Source organism: Astyanax mexicanus, chromosome 15, assembly GCF_023375975.1.
Source record: "Astyanax mexicanus isolate ESR-SI-001 chromosome 15, AstMex3_surface, whole genome shotgun sequence".
Lineage (NCBI taxonomy): Eukaryota > Metazoa > Chordata > Actinopteri > Characiformes > Acestrorhamphidae > Astyanax > Astyanax mexicanus.
The window spans coordinates 44,505,432-44,522,847 of NC_064422.1; the positions used below are offsets into that span (position 1 = coordinate 44,505,432).

At 38.4% G+C, this 17,416-nt stretch overlaps 1 protein-coding gene across 3 annotated transcripts in view; it reads left to right on the forward strand.

Annotated features, from left to right (window-relative positions):
• thrab (thyroid hormone receptor alpha b) overlaps nt 1-17,416 on the forward strand; it is a 285,484-nt gene that overhangs the window by 231,395 nt on the left and 36,673 nt on the right. For all 3 annotated transcript variants that reach the window (XM_049464647.1, XM_049464648.1, XM_049464649.1), the window contains 3 exons: nt 7,169-7,230; nt 14,248-14,348; nt 17,236-17,383. In XM_049464647.1, the coding sequence (XP_049320604.1) occupies nt 7,169-7,230; nt 14,248-14,348; nt 17,236-17,383 (311 nt within the window). The remainder of the gene's footprint in view (nt 1-7,168; nt 7,231-14,247; nt 14,349-17,235; nt 17,384-17,416) is intronic.

Consider the following 17,416-nt stretch of genomic DNA (forward strand, 5'->3'; position numbering starts at 1 on the left):
TTAATGAAAGTTAATAAAAGTACATTTTGTTCCAATTCATTTTAGAGCATTTCTATTGGTTCATTCATCATAAAGTTTGGATGCAATGTAAAGAACAATGCCAGACTCAGATTACATCATTCCACATCATGCCTTTTTCTTGTGTATTTTCGTTTTTGACTAGTCCTCTCCTGAGACTTGAAGGATGGGATGAGCACCTCTGTCATTCTTGTGTCTCCAAAACTGAATTTTTACAGAATAAGAAAAAAAAACATCCTAACGTTCAATGGAAGTCACTGTAAAAACACTTGGTACCTACTTACTATAGTCAAGCATTTCTATTGGTCCATTCAGCAAGATACAAGCTTTTAGACTGACATCAATGGCAATTAAATCACTAAATGCACTGTTTGCTTTCTCTCTCTATGTCTTTCATTCTCTCTATCTTTGTAGCATCACTGTCATGCTTGTATCTGTCTTCCAGTTGAAGTCAGTTTATAGACATTTTGTTCCAAATCATTTTAGAGCATTTCTATTGGTCCATTCATTATGAAATTTGGATGCAATGTTAAAAGCAATTGGCTGATTCAGATTTTGATAAAATGACGAGTTCCTGTTATCTTTCTGCCTTTCAATGGAAGTTGGAAAAGTAAGAACATTTTGTTCTAAGACATTTTGAATTAGATTTTTTTAATTTGATTCGTCATGAAATTTTGAAGCAGTGTAAAGACTGCCAGATTTAGATTATGTCATGCCGCGGCCTCTTTTTTCATACTTTTACACATTTTTGATCCCGTCCTCTGAGACCTGTCTGTCTTTTAATTTGTCTATCATCACTGTTATATTTGTATTGTCAAAAAATACAACTTTTACAGGAGAAGGAAAACACTTTCAGTGGAAGTCAATGTAGAAACATTTTGTTCTAAGACATTTTGGAGTGTTTCTATTGGTCCATTTGTTATGAAATTTAGATTAAATGTAAAGAACAATTGGCTGATTCAGATTGTGATAAAATGAAGAGTCATATATCTTCCTTTCAATTGTAATTTTCAATTGATATAAAAAAAAGTGAGAACGTTTTTTTCTAAGACATTTTGAAGTGTTTCTATTGGTCCATTCATCATGAAATTTTGATGCAGTGTAAAGAACATGTGCCAGATTTAGATTATGTCACACTACAGCCTCTTTTTTCATACTTTTACATGTTTTTGTTCCTGTACTCTGAGATCTGTTACATGACTAAGATGAATGCAGTACACTTTCTGTCTGTCTTTCAATCTGTCTATCATCACTGTTATGTTTGTATTCTCAAAAAATACAACTTTTAGGTTAATGTAGAAACAATTTGTTCCAAATCATTTTGGTGCATTTCTATTGGTCCATTTACTATGAAATTTAAAAATGATAAAAATTAAGAGTCACTGTTCAATTAAACTAAAAATAATTTTGAAGCGTTTCTATTGGTTCATTCATTAAGGAATTTTGATGAAGTGTAAAGAAAAACTACCACATTTAGATTATGTTATGTCGTGGCCAATTTTTTGTTCCAAATCATTTACGAAACATTTCTATTGGTCTGTTCAGTATGAAATTTGGATGCAATGTAAAGAACAATTGGCTGATTCAGATTGCGATAAAAATGAAGAGTCACTGTTATGCTTTTTTCAATTGATTTCAATTGATGTCAAAAAATGTAAGAACATTTTTTTTTTTTTCAAATAATTTTGGAGCGTTTCTATTGGCCGATTCATCATGAAATTTTGATGCAGTGTAAAGACCATCTGCCAGATTCAGATTATGTCATGCTGCAGCCTCTTTTTTCACACTTACGATTTTGTTTTTGACAAGTCCCGTACTCTGAGATGTGAAACGTGACTAGGATGGAAGAATCCCAAATGCAGTACGCTCTCTCTATCAATCTATTTCTTTATCTCTGTCTGTCTTTCTATCTGTCTATCATCACTGTCATGTTTGTAACTTTCAATGGACGTCAATGTATTTCAATTGGTCCATTTGGACACTATTTAAAAACTACAGTCTACAATATTAACATATGTATTGTTTCCTCTAAAATCGAGAGTATTAGGAAGAGTTCATCCTGCTTTTGTTGGAGTAACTGTCTCTACTGTCCAGAGAAGAACTTGGAGTGACTGGTTTTTGGAGCATTGCTGTGAGGATTTGATTACATTGATTGGTTGGTGTGGCATAGTGGATAACACCACTGCATGCCAGTGTGCTACCACATCATGTGGGAGACTACGGTTCAATTCCAGGTCTGGGTGACTGAATGGTGCTTTACATCATCTTAAGGGCAAGACTCCTAACACTACATTGGTCTAATTCTGTAATAGGAATAATAATAGTTGACAGCTGTGGTAAAAATAAGAGAAATTTAGAGTTTCTTTGATTTTACCAAATAAAAAAACGTATATAATTAAGAGGAAGATGGATGATCACAAGCCATCAAACCAAACTGAACTACTTGAATTTATGTACCAGGAGTAAAGCAGCATAAAGTTATCCAAAAGCAGTGTGTAAGACTGGTGGAGGAGAACATGATGGCAAGATGCATGAAAAAAAAACTGTGATTAAAAACCATCAGGGTTATTCCACCAAATATTAATTTCTGAACTCTAAACTTTATGAATATGAACTTTTTTGTTTTCTTTGCATTATTTGAGGTCTGAAAGCTCTGCATCTTTTTTGTTATTTCAGCCATTTCTCATTTTCTGTAAATAAATGCTCTAAATGAGAATATTTTAAGAATGTTCATTTTACTCAAACATAAACCTATAAATAGCAAAATCAGAGAAACTGATTCAGAAACTGAAGTGGTCTCTTAAATTTTTTGAGAGCTGTATAGTGTACATTCAGATCTTAAATATAAGAGAAGATAAGGCTTTATTTATCCAACAGTGTGGAAATTTGCAATGTTACAGCAGCATAGAGGAGAGAATAGAAGATCCATTTAAAATACAGATAAAGGACAATACTAAAAATATAGATCTAGAAAAACTAAGATTCTCCAGTACGTCTATTTTACAGTAATCAATGACCATTATTATTGCTTATAGGCTTACAGTAATAAATAGCAACCTAAACAGTGAATAATCTGAAATATTGCACAATATTTTGGTATAGTACAGCACTACAGAAACAGCAGTAAACTAATATCTATTGATATATACAGCATTTGTTATATAATATGAGATAGGTTATGTAGTATAGTGATAGTATAACTAGTAACTAGTGCGTTTACAGTGCTGATTACCCCCTACGTCTTAAAATCTCCTGAATCCTGATTGGTCGGTGAGGACGGCAGTCTGAGATGTGAAATCCGCGGCTGCTGGTACAGACTGTGTTAGATATGCATGAGTGTGCGCATGCGCAGGTGTGTGTGTGTGTTATAGGTTGTGATGCTGCTGATGTGGACAGGCTGTAGAGAGGGCAGTGAAGGCTGAGAGATGATGGACAGATTTATTGGTAAAGCTGCCGGCGACAGCAAATCAGAGAGATTGTGCCGCAGAGAACCGAGCGAGAGAGTGACATTTACCTTACAGAGAGAGAGAGAGAGAATTATGAAGGGAGAGAGATATATACAGATAGAGAGAAAGATAATAATGAAAATAATAATGATATAATTATTATAATGATCATAATGATTATTTCTGTTATAAATGTTATTAATGTCTCTGTTATGTATGTTCATATCATCGTTGTTAACTGTTATAATGCTTTGGCAACACTGTAACTCACAGTCATGCTAATAAAGCTACACTGAATTGAATTGAGAGAGAGAGAGAGAGAGATAGAGGGAAACAGAAAGAGTGAGAGAGAATGATGGAGAGAGAGAGAGATAGAATGAGATTCTGATTTGACTGGAGAGAGAACGATAGAGAGCACAAGAGAGAGAGAGAAAAAAAATCATATAGAGAGACAAAAAAGAGAGCTACTGAGAGCAAGAATGATAGAAAGGAAGAGACTGATAGCAAAAGATACAGAGAGAGAGAATGAAAGAGAGATACAGAGAAAGAGAGACAGAGAGAATGGTAGCGAGAAAAAGAGGGAATGACAGAGAGAGAAAATGAAAGAGGAAGAGAAGGATAGAGAGCACAAGAGAGAAAGGAAAACACAGAATCTTAGAGAGACTTAAAAAAAGAGAGAGTGATGGAAAGAGAGATACAGAGAGACAATAAGAACAAAAGATGGACACAGACAGAAAGAGAAAGAGGGAGAATGATGAGGGAGATGTACAAAGAGAGAAAATGATAGATGCAGTGAGGAAGAGAATAAGAAGGAATGATAGAGACAGAGATACAGGAGAGTGATAGAGAGCGTGGGACAGAGAAAGAGAGAGAGAAAGAGAGATACATAGGAAGAGAGATATAAAGAAAAAAAGAGTTTTATATAAATATATATATATATATAGAGAGAGAGAGAGAGTAATAGAAAGAGAGAATGACAGAAAGATAAAGAGAGAGAGAATAATAGAGAGCACAAGAGAGAAAGAGAGAGACAATGATGGAGAGACACTCTGAGGAAGAGAATAAGGGAATGATAGAGAGAGATATACAGGAGAGTGATATAAAGCGTGAGACAGAGAAAGAGAGAGAGAAAGAGAGATATAAAGAAAAAAAAGAAATATATATATATAGAGAGAGAAAAAAGTAATAGAAAGAGAGAATGATGGAAAGATAAAGAGAGAGAGAATAATAATAGAGAGCACAAGAGAGAAAGAGAGAGACAATGATAGAGAGACACCCTGAGGAAGAGAATAAGAGGGAATGATAGAGAGAGATAAACATGAGAGTGATATAAAGCGTGAGACAGAGAAAGAGAGAGAGAGAGAGAGAGAGAGAGAGAGAGAGAGAGATACATAGGAAGAGAGATATAGAGAGAAAAAGAAAGAATGGATTATATATAGAGAGAAAAAGTAATAGAAAGAGAGAATGATGAAAAGATAAAGAGAGAGAATAATAGAGAGCACAAGAGAGAAAGAGAGAGACAATGATAGAGAGAAACAGTGAGGAAGAGAATAAGAGGGGATGATAGAGAGAGATACAGAGAGAATTTTTGATAAGGAGAATGGTAGAGCGTGGGAGAGAGAAATAGAGTGAGAGAGAGAGATTATTAGAAAGAGAGAGATAAAGGATGATGGAGAGATACAGAGTCAGAGGTCTCCTGCTTCGTCCTTGAATGACACGTGATAAGCTTTTCAGTTGGAATGTGTGAAATTCAGTGCAGTTTAATATAAATATATATTAGAGATTCCTCACGATTTGATTGGATAAGATAAAACAGATTATTTTCAGTGATGCACAATATTTAAAAAACTAGAGTCTCTGAGGTTCAGGGATTTAAGCTGCAGTTCTTTTCTTTTGTAGATTTTTTTTTTTTTCTCGTGGTATCAGAAGACTCTGTGCCTCTGTGAACAAAGATGACATTTTGTCCTGAGTTATGTGTGTGTTTGTGTGTTCGTGTGTGTGTGTGTGTGTTTATTAAAGCGAGAGCATCACATGCTTCTTGTTTTTCATGTTTTTTTGTCATCATAGCAATTAGATTACAGATCGTATCAAATTCAGCCAAGATCCAATAAGGCGAGGAGCGACGTGATTGGTTAGTTTTGCCTCAGAAAAACATAACATGCTTATATAAGTGGAACGTGGTTTCATCAGATGCATCTTAATCAGTGTATTTACGTAATATATATCGTAAATATCAATATATATGTATAAGATATTATGAAAATAACTATATCGTAAGTCACTATAATATATCTGTTTGATATTTCTTTCTTTTTGGATTATTTTTTGCTAGAAAATGGGGAAAGATTTGAAATAAATATATATTTCAAATATAATAGTGAGCTCAACACACACTAACACCTCATACACCACCACCATGCTAATCACTGCTAATCACTGAAACAGGGTTGCTCAGCTGTTAAAAAGCAGCTCTTGATGAGCAGACGTCCTGGTTAGCATTTGTGTCAGTGCAACCAGAGCAGATATTCGGAGCAGAGGGGTCTCTGGAAGGTAGCGCAGAGAAACTAGCGCTAAGCGCTAACCGCTCTGGCTGCGTTATTCGGGCAGCCTCTGTTATGTAATGACTTGAAGCGCTAGCCCCGTTAGCGCAGTCGTTCAGGAGGCCTGTGAGTCTGCAGGCCTGTCCTTCTGTTCTGCTGTTGTTCGCGTGTCTCTGTTGCTGCTGCAGATGGAAGTGGCAGGGTTGTCAGGTTAGTGCGGCGCTCGGCCCGAGGGGGACCGGTTAAAGAGTTGGGCCGGCGCTGTAGACGTCTGCATGAATTATGCGACTCCTCGGCCTCTGTGTGCTTTCGTGTAGCTGTACATGTATCATACTCTCTTGTCTCTCATCTACAGGGATTAGACAATGAAACTGAAACACCTGTCATCATTTTAGTGTGGGATTTTAGGTTTCATGGTTAAATTGGAGCAGCCTGGTGTTCAATCTTCATTAATTGCTCATTGCACCAGTAAGAGCAGAGTGTGAAGGTTCAATTAGCAGGGTAAGAGCACAGTTCTGCTCAAAATATTGCAATGCACACAACATTATGGGAGACATACCAGAGTTCAAAAGAGGACAAATTGTTGGTGCACGTCTTGCTGGAGCATCTGTGACCAAGACAGCAAGTCTTTGTGATGCATCAAGAGCCACGGTATCCAGGGTAATGTCAGCATACCACCAAGAAGGACCAACCACATCCAACAGGATTAACTGTGGACGCTGTAAGAGGAAGCTGTCTGAAAGGGATGTTCGGGTGCTAACCCGGATTGTATCCAAAAAACATAAAACCACGGCTGATCAAATCACGCAGAATTCAATGTGCACCTCAACTCTCCTGTTTCCACCAGAACTGTCCGTCACCACAATCAATTACTGTGCTCTAAAACCAGGTGTTTCAGTTTTATTCTCCAACCCCTGTATAATTTAAATATAGATAGATAGATAGATAGATAGATAGATAGATAGATAGATAGATAGATAGATAGATAGATAGATAGATAGATAGATAGATAGATAGACCTATGTATATTTAAATTATACAGGGGTTGGAGTATGAAACTGAACCACCTGGTTTTAGAGCACAATAATTGGTTGTGGTGACGGACAGTTATAAACTCTGAATATATTTAAACTCACTCCATCTCTTTTTATCTTGTCTGTTCAGGTGGCTCGATGGCCCGAAAAGGAAGAGGAAGAACAGTCAGTGTTCGGTGAAGAGCATGTCTGGTAAGATGCTTCTCTTTTTTTAACTTATTCACATGCTACAGTAGCTTGTGGACAGAAGTATTAATTGAATGTTAACATGCAGTACTGTACAGACTATGAAGGAACACGTAAGGAATCATGTAGTAACTTAAAAGTGTTAAACAGGGCGCCGAGTGGTCCAGCGGTCTAAGGCGCTGCTACTATGATTGGAAGATTGCTGGTTCAATGGTTCGAATTCCGGTCATACTGCTTGCCATCAGCTGCCCGAGCCCTGAGAGAGTACAATTGGCTTTGCTCTCTCTGGGTGGGTAGAGTACAGTAGATGGCGCTCTTCTCTTTCCCCTCATCACTCCTAGGGTGATGTGGATCAGCACAAGGCTGCGTCTGTGAGCTGATGTATCAGAACCGAGTCACTGTGTTTTTTCTTTCAAGCGCTGTTATGCTACTCGGCAATGCTGCATCAGCAGCAGTTCACAAAGAGGCGGAGTCTGATTTCACATGTATCGGAGGAGGCATGTGCTGGTCTTTACCCTCCTGGTGTTAGAGCGTCACTAGTGATAGGAGGGGGATATACATCTGAGTAGCAGCTGAATGTGTGGGACAATCAGCCTAAATGAATTGGGACAAAATGGGGAAAGAAATAGGAAATCAATTTATATTTCTATCCTGGGGTGGTCCTAATAAGAGCCAGTTTCATCATCACAACGTTTTTTTTGCAGTGACTAAGTTCTTTAAAAGAAATGTTTCAGATTTTTTTTTTCTTTTTTTAGTCTATAGTATGGATTAGAACATTAGTCAAATATTCACTATTCACTGTATACCTGTAACTCTACCTCTTCACTACTTTACTTTAACTGATGCTCTCAAACACTTTATTAAGAGACAAGAAATTCAAGTAATTAACTCTTGATGAGTTCAGCACAGCTGTTAACTGAAAGCCTGAATTCCAGGTGATTCTACCTCATAAAACTGACTGAGAAAATCCAGCAGAGATCTGAGCAAAACTGTCTTTATCTAAGCAAGAGGTGCTACTTTTTGAAGAATGTATATTATAAAACATATTCTCGTTTGTTTAACACTTTTTTGGTTTACTAAATAAATATATGTTTTTTTTATATCTTGGATGACTTTAGTATAAATCTACAATGCAGAACATTTTTAAATAATCAGAGTTCGTACGGTCATGAAAAACCCGGAAAAGTCTTACCATTTGATAAAAAATATCAGTTCCTAGGCCTAAATGAGTTTGGGAAAAATAATAATTCCCAGAAAGTTTTGGGAAAGTCATGGAAGTTTGTTTATACAAATCTTTGTGCATCAGTTTATCGACTGAGAAAATCTATTTTGAGCTACAAAAACATCAGTAATTTAGACCCGACACAACAGAGCTCTCAGGATCTGACACACATTTAATTATTAAGCATTGTGCGTCAGTATTTTTATCAGATTCAGGGTTTGTACAGGTGCTTGAAATCCTGGAAAATGCTTGAATTTTAACGTTCTTTTTTCCAGGCATGGAAAGTGCTGAAATTTAAAAGAAAGTGCTTGAAAATGCTTGAAATTCTAGCTCAATTTATTTTACAACGAATAACTATCCGACTAAATAGGTTTGCTTAAATAAAAAAAATTACAAATATATTTTTTATTTACTTAAATAAATTAATTTTAAAAAAAAGTCTTGCGCCTCCACATATGTGTGACCACAAATTCCGGTTCTTTCTCGTAATCCAAGAGCAGTTGGCTCAGAAGGAACCGGCTCTTTTTGCCCCCAAATGCAACATAGTTTTCTTAATTCTTTTTTTTTTTTAAATATGACTAAATAAAATTTTTCATTACTTTTTAATATTCTCTAGCATTATAAAGAAAGTGAAATAAAATAAAAAACGGATTTTTGAAGGGGACCCGAGTTGTTTGAGACCTGCTAGCTTCCAGTCTGTGTTGTGTTCCCTAGAGCTGCCAGGTTCACTTTCATATATATATAGCTAGATATTTACCACAGCTGAAAAGTCCTGGAAAAACATGAAAATGGGCCTTAAAAGTGCTTGAAAGGTGCTTAAATTTTGCCTTGTGAAAGGTGTATGAATCCTGCATTTTTAGATTAATTTTAGATAGACTGTATTATATCAATTTTGATTTTAGTTTTGGTTGATTTTTGGTTTTATTGTCCATGTCTGAACTGATGTTTTAAAAATCATGTAGTCATGAAAATTAGCTATAAAGGCATGGAAAAGTAATGAAAAATTTAAAAATAATGAAAATGTATTGGTTAAAAAGGTGTATGAACCCTGAATAATGAAAAATCTCTAAATTTAAGTTGTCTAAACTTTAGACTGATGCTGTATATTGGTATTGAATTAGTGTCCGCCTCCATAAACCCCATCCGCCCCTCCCCCCTCCAGTCTTCTGCTTCTGGCCGGCCTCTCTGATCCCTTTCCCAGACTCTCTGCTCCTCCTGCCAGCTGCTTCCACACCTGAATCCTTCCACAGCTGCCCAGAAGCAGAGCAGAGGCTGAAGCAGGAGGACTGATCTCAGAAAACAGAAGAACAGAATCCACAGCAGATCACTCCGGCCTCTGTCTGCCTCCTTTCGGCTGGATATTTATCACCCGCATGCAGGAGGAGTGGATCCTACAACACATCTGTCATCCTCTGAAATAAATCCCTCTCTCTCCCATTCTCTCGCTCTTTCATTCCTTATGGAGGAATGCACAGCCTGACTGACGCTGTGGGTCAGCTTTTGGAGATAAAGGAGTAAAGAAAGACAAAGAAAGTCAGAAAGAGAGAGAAAAGAAGAAATTCAGCATCTAAGAACCTGGAAAACCTCGGCTCGCTCGTCTCAGTCATGTTGTGTTTTGCAGGAGATCACTTCCTCCTGAGGGGTTTTGGGAGGCGACCCCAGATGGTTGCACTGATGTCACCCAGCGAAAGAGCCAAAGAGACGAAGACACTGCCAGAGTTTGCTTTTCTAAAGAATGTAACTTTACGTAAGAACGTTGTAGATGATCCAACTTTTCCAGATCAAAGCAAATTGAATTAATTTAATCTGAATTTATATTTTACTCAGGTAGAATTATAGATTCTAGGCTTTAATAAAATACTTCTGTAGAAGTTAAATAACTCAAGCTTTAAGTTTTAAATGTACTGGTTCCAAAACAACTTAAAGCATAAAAGTAAAAAATAAAGAACAAAGAACAAAAGCTTTGTCCTATAGTGCAATACCCCACCTCCCCAAAACACTTTTTTCTAAAAGCCATAATGACTATAATGATAAAATAAAGAAAACAAGTTCATATTCATAAAGTTTTAAGAGTTTAGAAATCAATATTTGGTGGAATAACCCTGTTTTTTGATCACAGTTTTCACACTGCTTTTGGATAACTCTACCAAAATTCAAGTAGTTCAGTTTGGTTTGATGGCTTGTGATCATCCATCTTCTCTCTTGAATATATTCCATAAACTCATCATTGTTAAGTGGTCTCTTTTTGTTCAGAGCATTCATTGTGAATGAATGTATTTTAGTAGAATGTAAATATATTAAAGAAGCTCTTTTGAGTCTCTTGAGTATGTATATACTTCTCTACATCCAATCACAATCAGATTCACTCTATCTGGATGGAGAGATTTATCTGGATAGGGGTTTTATTGAATGATGAGAAGCAGGAAATAGGAGTAACGAGGATATTTCTTATTAAAATGTAAGGAGTAAGTTTGTTCACTATTTTTAAAACACCCCTGCGTAGCAGCTCCACTACAGAGCGTCCTAAATGATCAGACAGAGAGTGTAGAAACAAGGAGGTGGTCATTTTTAATAATCTAATAGTAATCAGACATGAATAAGTCATGTAATCAGTAGTGAGAGCTCTGAACCTGGGTTTAAATGTGCAGCTGTTCATTCTGGCTACAGTACAGTCTGCAGATTTCTCTCTCTGACCCGCTGAGTTGAGTTGAGCTGAGTTGAGTTGGGTTGAGTTGAGCTGGGTTGGGTTGAGTTGAGTTGGGTTGGGTTGAGTTGAGTTGAGTTGGGTTGGGTTGGGTTGAGCTGAGCTGAGTTGAGTTGGGTTGAGTTGAGTTGGGTTGAGTTGAGTTGGGTTGAGTTGGGTTGAGTTGAGCTGAGTTGGGTTGAGTTGGGTTGGGTTGAGTTGAGTTGGGTTGAGTTGAGTTGGGTTGAGTTGAGTTGGGTTGAGTTGGGTTGAGTTGAGCTGATTTGGGTTGAGTTGGGTTGGGTTGAGTTGGGTTGAGTTGAGTTGGGTTGAGCTGAGTTGAGTTGGGTTGAGTTGAGTTGGGTTGAGTTGGGTTGGGTTGAGTTGAGTTGGGTTGGGTTGAGCTGAGCTGAGTTGAGTTGGGTTGAGTTGAGTTGGGTTGAGTTGGGTTGGGTTGAGTTGAGTTGGGTTGAGTTGGGTTGGGTTGGGTTGAGTTGGGTTGGGCTGAGTTGAGTTGAGTTGGGTTGAGTTGGGTTGGGTTGAGTTGAGTTGGGTTGGGTTGAGTTGGGTTGGGTTGAGTTGAGTTGAGTTGGGTTGGGTTGGGTTGAGCTGAGCTGAGTTGAGTTGGGTTGAGTTGAGTTGGGTTGAGTTGAGCTGGGTTGGGTTGAGTTGAGTTGAGTTGAGTTGAGTTGGGTTGGGTTGGGTTGAGCTGAGCTGAGTTGAGTTGGGTTGAGTTGAGTTGGGTTGAGTTGAGTTGGGTTGAGTTGGGTTGAGTTGAGCTGAGTTGGGTTGAGTTGGGTTGGGTTGAGTTGAGTTGGGTTGAGTTGGGTTGAGTTGAGTTGGGTTGAGTTGGGTTGAGTTGAGCTGAGTTGGGTTGAGTTGGGTTGGGTTGAGTTGGGTTGAGTTGGGTTGAGCTGAGTTGAGTTGGGTTGAGTTGAGTTGGGTTGAGTTGGGTTGGGTTGAGTTGGGTTGGGTTGAGTTGGGTTGGGTTGAGTTGGGTTGGGCTGAGTTGAGTTGAGTTGGGTTGAGTTGGGTTGGGTTGAGTTGGGTTGGGTTGAGTTGGGTTGGGTTGAGTTGGGTTGGGCTGAGTTGAGTTGAGTTGAGTTGAGCTGAGCTGAGTTGCTGGCGGTATTTAGAGGAGGCCTCCCTCTCCTGGTCCTCTGGTTCTCTCCACATCTGTTTCAGACCCTGACCATTCTTCATACCTGAATAGAAATAGAGGACCCACTGAGTCCGGCCCAGTCTGCTCCATTCAGAGCGGCAGGTTGGGTCGGCGCTGTGTGTGTGTGTGTGTGTGTGTGTGTGTGTGTGTGTCTGTGTCTGTGTGTGTGTGTGTGTGTGTGTGTGTGTGTGTGTGTGTGTGTGTTTACACAGCATGTGCACCGTACTGTCCTCTCCCCTCACCCTCCCAGCTATATATTTTAGAAATAGCGGTCAATAGGCCATTTCCTCTGTCTGTTAGTTCAGCGTCTGAAGCAGCAGTATGGAAAAAGTACAGTGTGTCCTTTCCATGCCTACTGACTGAGAGAGAGAGAGAGAGAGAGAGAGAGAGAGAGCATAAGAAAGAGCATACGAGAGAGAGAGAGAGAGAGAATAAGAGAGAGATACAGAGAGAGAGAGCATATGAAGGCGAGATGGAAAGATAGAAAGAACAAAAGAAAGCATACGAGAGAGAGCATGAGAGATAGAGAGCATCTGAGAGAAAAAGAAAGATACATAGAGAGAGCACAAGAGAGCATGAGTATACGATAGAGAGAGGGAAAGAGAGATAACAAGAGAGAGAGGAAAAGATAGAGAGAAGGAGCACAAGAGAATAAGAGAGAGTATAAGAGAGAGGTAGCGTACGAGAGAGAGCATAGGAAAAAACGTGAGAGAGGGAGCTAAAATAAGAGAGAGATACATAGAAAGAGAGCATGAGAGAGCATATGAGGGCGAGAGGGACAGATAGAAAGAACAAGAGAAAGAGCGTATGAGAGAGAGAGAGCGAGATACATAGAGAGAGCATGAGTATACGAAAGAGGAAGAGAATGCTTGAGAACAGGAGAGAGAGGAAAAAGATAAAGAGAGAGAGCACAAGAGAATAAGAAAGATGAGAGAGAGAAAGCATAAGAGAAAGAGGGCATACAAGAGAGAAAGGGGGCATGAGAGAGAGAGATACATAAAGAGAAGGAGCATGAGACAATAAGAGAAAGAATAGGATACAAAGTGTGGGGAAAAAAGTGAACGAGAGACAGCATTATAGAATATATATGACCGAGTGAGCAAAAGAGAGAGAGAGAGAAAGAGAGAGAGAACATGAGAGATAATAGAATAGATGAAAGAGAGAACAGGAGAAAGAGTTAGAAGACATGAATGAGAGCAAAAGAGAGGGAGCATATGAGAGAGAGGGAGAGAGAGAATGTGAGAGAGTGAGCGAGAAAGAGGAAAAGTGATCGAGCATACAAGAAAGATGATAAGAGAGAAGAAAGAGAGAATAGGAGACAGAGAAAGAGTGAGAAAAAGTGATTGAGAGACAGCATTATAGAATATATGATCGAGTGAGCAAAAGACAGGGAGATAAGAGCAAAACAAAAAGAGCATTGAGAGAGAGAGAGAAAGATAGAGAGAGCACGAGAGAGAAAGAGAGCAAGAGAGTGAACATGAGAGAGGGAGCGAGAGAAAGAGAAAGAGAGGGAAAGATAGATAGAGAGAGCACAAGAGATAAAAGAAGAGATGAGAGAGAATAGGAGACAGAGAAAGAGTGAAAGAGCATATGAGAGAGAGGGAGAGATAGAGAGTGAGAACATAAGAGAGAGAAAGAGAGGGAGAATACTACGTAAACGCCAGTTGGAAAAGAGGTGGAATTCACTGGTCTTTACTTTACTCCTGGTTTTGGGGAAAATTCTAAATAAAATGATATATATATATAAATAAAGTTGTTTTCAGCTGCTTTAGCTGGAAATCCTGAGTTGTGTAAGTTGTGGTTCACACTAAACTGAATAGAAGTCTGTTAATTTCAGCTTTTTTGTTTTATTGCCTGTACTTTTTCTCCTCAGGAAGAAGAAATGATCAGCATGTGATATGCCTTATGGCTCTGAGAGGCTGTGTGTATTAACTGTGCTGGTTCTCTGTGTTGTAGGGTACATCCCCAGCTATCTAGAGAAGGATGAGCCGTGTGTGGTGTGTGGAGACAAAGCCACTGGCTACCACTACCGCTGCATCACCTGCGAGGGCTGCAAGGTGAGTACATCCACATAGGGATATGAAATCTAAAGAAATATACCCTGAAATATGGTGCCATATCACCCACTGTTTTTATCAAAAGAAAAATTCACACTGTTCTCATTTCCCATTATATATCTACTAGAGACAGATTATATCTGCCCTGTATCATTTATTTTACTTTAATCCTGGATATATGGAGATATTTGTATTTTTTTATATCTCAGTTATTAGGGGTGTGCCATATCATATTGTATGCAATAATATGTATCAACATAGCTTTTTAGTTGATTTTAGGTTTTATTGTCCGTATGGTCATTAAAAAAAATTGCCTTGAATGCATGATGAAAAAGTCCTGAAAAATTAATGGAAATTTATTGGTTAAAAAGTGTATGAACACTGAATGTAGTAGCTAGCTTTTTTCTGCCTGTAAAGTATATCAGGAAATATACAAACACTATATAAAATCTGAATATATATACAAGAAACTCATAAGAATACTAAAAAAATATATAGATATAGAAAAACTTAAATAAAAGAAACATTTCTTTAAGCAATATTGACACAATCTTTAATAATAGTAAAATGTGTATCAGATCCTGATTACTGAATTAACTCTTGAGTTGATGTATGTATTTGTTAGCTTTTTTAAAATAGCTTTTCTCAGTCAATAAAAGGTTGAAAAAAGGTTGAAAACCACTGGACTAGAGCATCACACTGATCATATCATTTTTGACCACCAATTTGAGAAAACCATTCTACAATCCAGCCTTTCTTCTGATCACTTGGCTCTGTGTTACAGTAGAGTTTAATTTATTAATGCAGTCTACAGCACTGTCTCCACAACCTTTCACCCCAACTCAAACCTGCTCTCCTGACCAACGACCCTTTCAGTCAATAGACTCACCTGACCCCGCGACTGTCAGCGGAAGCTGTAAGGAAAAGCTTGACTCCTCTATTGCTCACAGTTCAGCATCTGACCCAGGGTCAGCGTCAGATCGAAACAATGGTTACGATTCTCTAAGATCACGTCCTGTGATCCGGGGTTCGATAAATGCAGGTGAGCTGTAATCCTGCTCTGGAATGCACGCTCTGTTTTTATTTAGCTTAAAGGTTCAGCGGTGCATGCACTTCCTAAGAAGACTGGTCATGAGGGACCACGAGAAATTCTACCCATGTTTTTTCTGCTCAGAAATGCAAACTGTCATTCAGCACTGCGCTGTGATGTTGTTGCATGGTGGTGCACAAAGCCCTGAAAACTCTATTTATCTATAGGTTGCTGCTGAGAAAATCCTCTTTCTTTTAGAAAGAATTCTGCCTGCCAGTATTTTTAAAGAGATTAGATGGTTTAAAAAATAAAAAATGAAAATCTTCTTAGTCTTAGAGTCTCTAATCCGATTATAAGTGTCCAACAAAAAGTACAGGTGTGAACAAGGTACACTGAGTATCGAGGATGCATCATAATCCACTCACTCAAACAAATCACATTTAGAAGTGTTGCTTGCTTCGCCATCAGCAGACGGAGTCCGAGAGAGCACTATGGCCATGCTCTCTCTTTACATTCTTTACCTCTAGTATGATGCTGACCAGCACAGCAGTCTGTTAGCTGATGTATCAGAGCTGGGGATCCGGCGCTTTCCTCAGAACGTGCTGTGATGCTACCGAGTGATGCTATCTATATCAGCGGTAGTTGAAAAAGAGGCAGAGTTTGACTTCAAATGTATCGGAGGAGGCATGCGCTTGTCCATCCTTACACTCCTAGTGTTGTTAAGGCATTACTAATAATAGAGCAAGTCCTGATGACACCAAACAACCACCACCCCTGAAAGAACATCCGTAATAACAGCGATACCACACCATCCACCGTCCGGAGTGGTTAGCTGAGCACACTACAATAACATGCTAATGGATAAAGGTGATGATACTCGTTGCTGGAGCTAAAACGAAACCCAGGACGCATGTTAATGCCAAGTGTGACAAAAATAGACTATATGTAATTTGATGTTTACGTTAACAACTTGCAACAGTTTAAAAAATATACAATCACTAACATAAAATATAACTATGAATACATTCTTTACATTGTGTTTCACTAACTACATTTAACCAAGACTAATAATACTTTACACTGTCATGAAACAGCAGTATATGGATGTCTTGGAAAAGCCCAAAACTGTATAAGTTGTGAGGCGTTATCTTGCGAGGTTGTTTAAACACTGGCCAGTGTTCTCATTGAAAGTGATGTAAATTATGGGGGTTAGAGCAAGGTGTGATAGTGAAGTTGTTCAAGTATTTAACATTTCTCCATCTACATTGTGTTGTGTGTACTGGGAATACACTATAGAAGACTTATATTACCACCCATGGTGGACAGTGCTGTGCAGTGGGTGATAATGATTGTGACTGGCAGTGTCTGGCTGGAATTGTCCTTGAGAACAGAAAAATTAAAGAGAAAAATACGGAAAACCCCAAACACATCCTATAGATCAGTGCAGCGTTATTTAGTATCAATGGGAAATGCCAAAAGTTGTGGGACACAATGTAAGTTCTAGTCTCATGACGTGTGATATTGCCTTTAAGTGAGCAGGGATTGTTGTATTCATTTATTTATTCATTATTATTATTATTATTATTATACATTTTTAACCTGCAGTCTTGTTGATGAATAGTGCAGCACTTCAGTTTTAGATTTTGATAGTGATCTTCGTGCATATTGTCTGCAAATCTGCAATATTTGCAACCTTTAAATCAGTTTTAATATTTATACCTACACTGACTCAATAAAACACACAGCATACAGACAATACAGCTGAAGTGTACAAAGCTCCAGCATAGATCTGTCATTGTACCATCACCGGATCTTCTCTGACCTGATCATCTCACACTTTCGCTTTCTGTCTGTCAGGGTTTCTTTCGGCGCACCATCCAGAAGAACCTGCACCCCTCCTATTCCTGCAAATATGACGGCTGTTGCATCATTGACAAGATCACCCGCAACCAGTGCCAGCTGTGCCGCTTCAAGAAGTGCATCGCTGTGGGCATGGCTATGGACTGTGAGTTTATTTTTCTCTTTTTAGTTTTTAGCT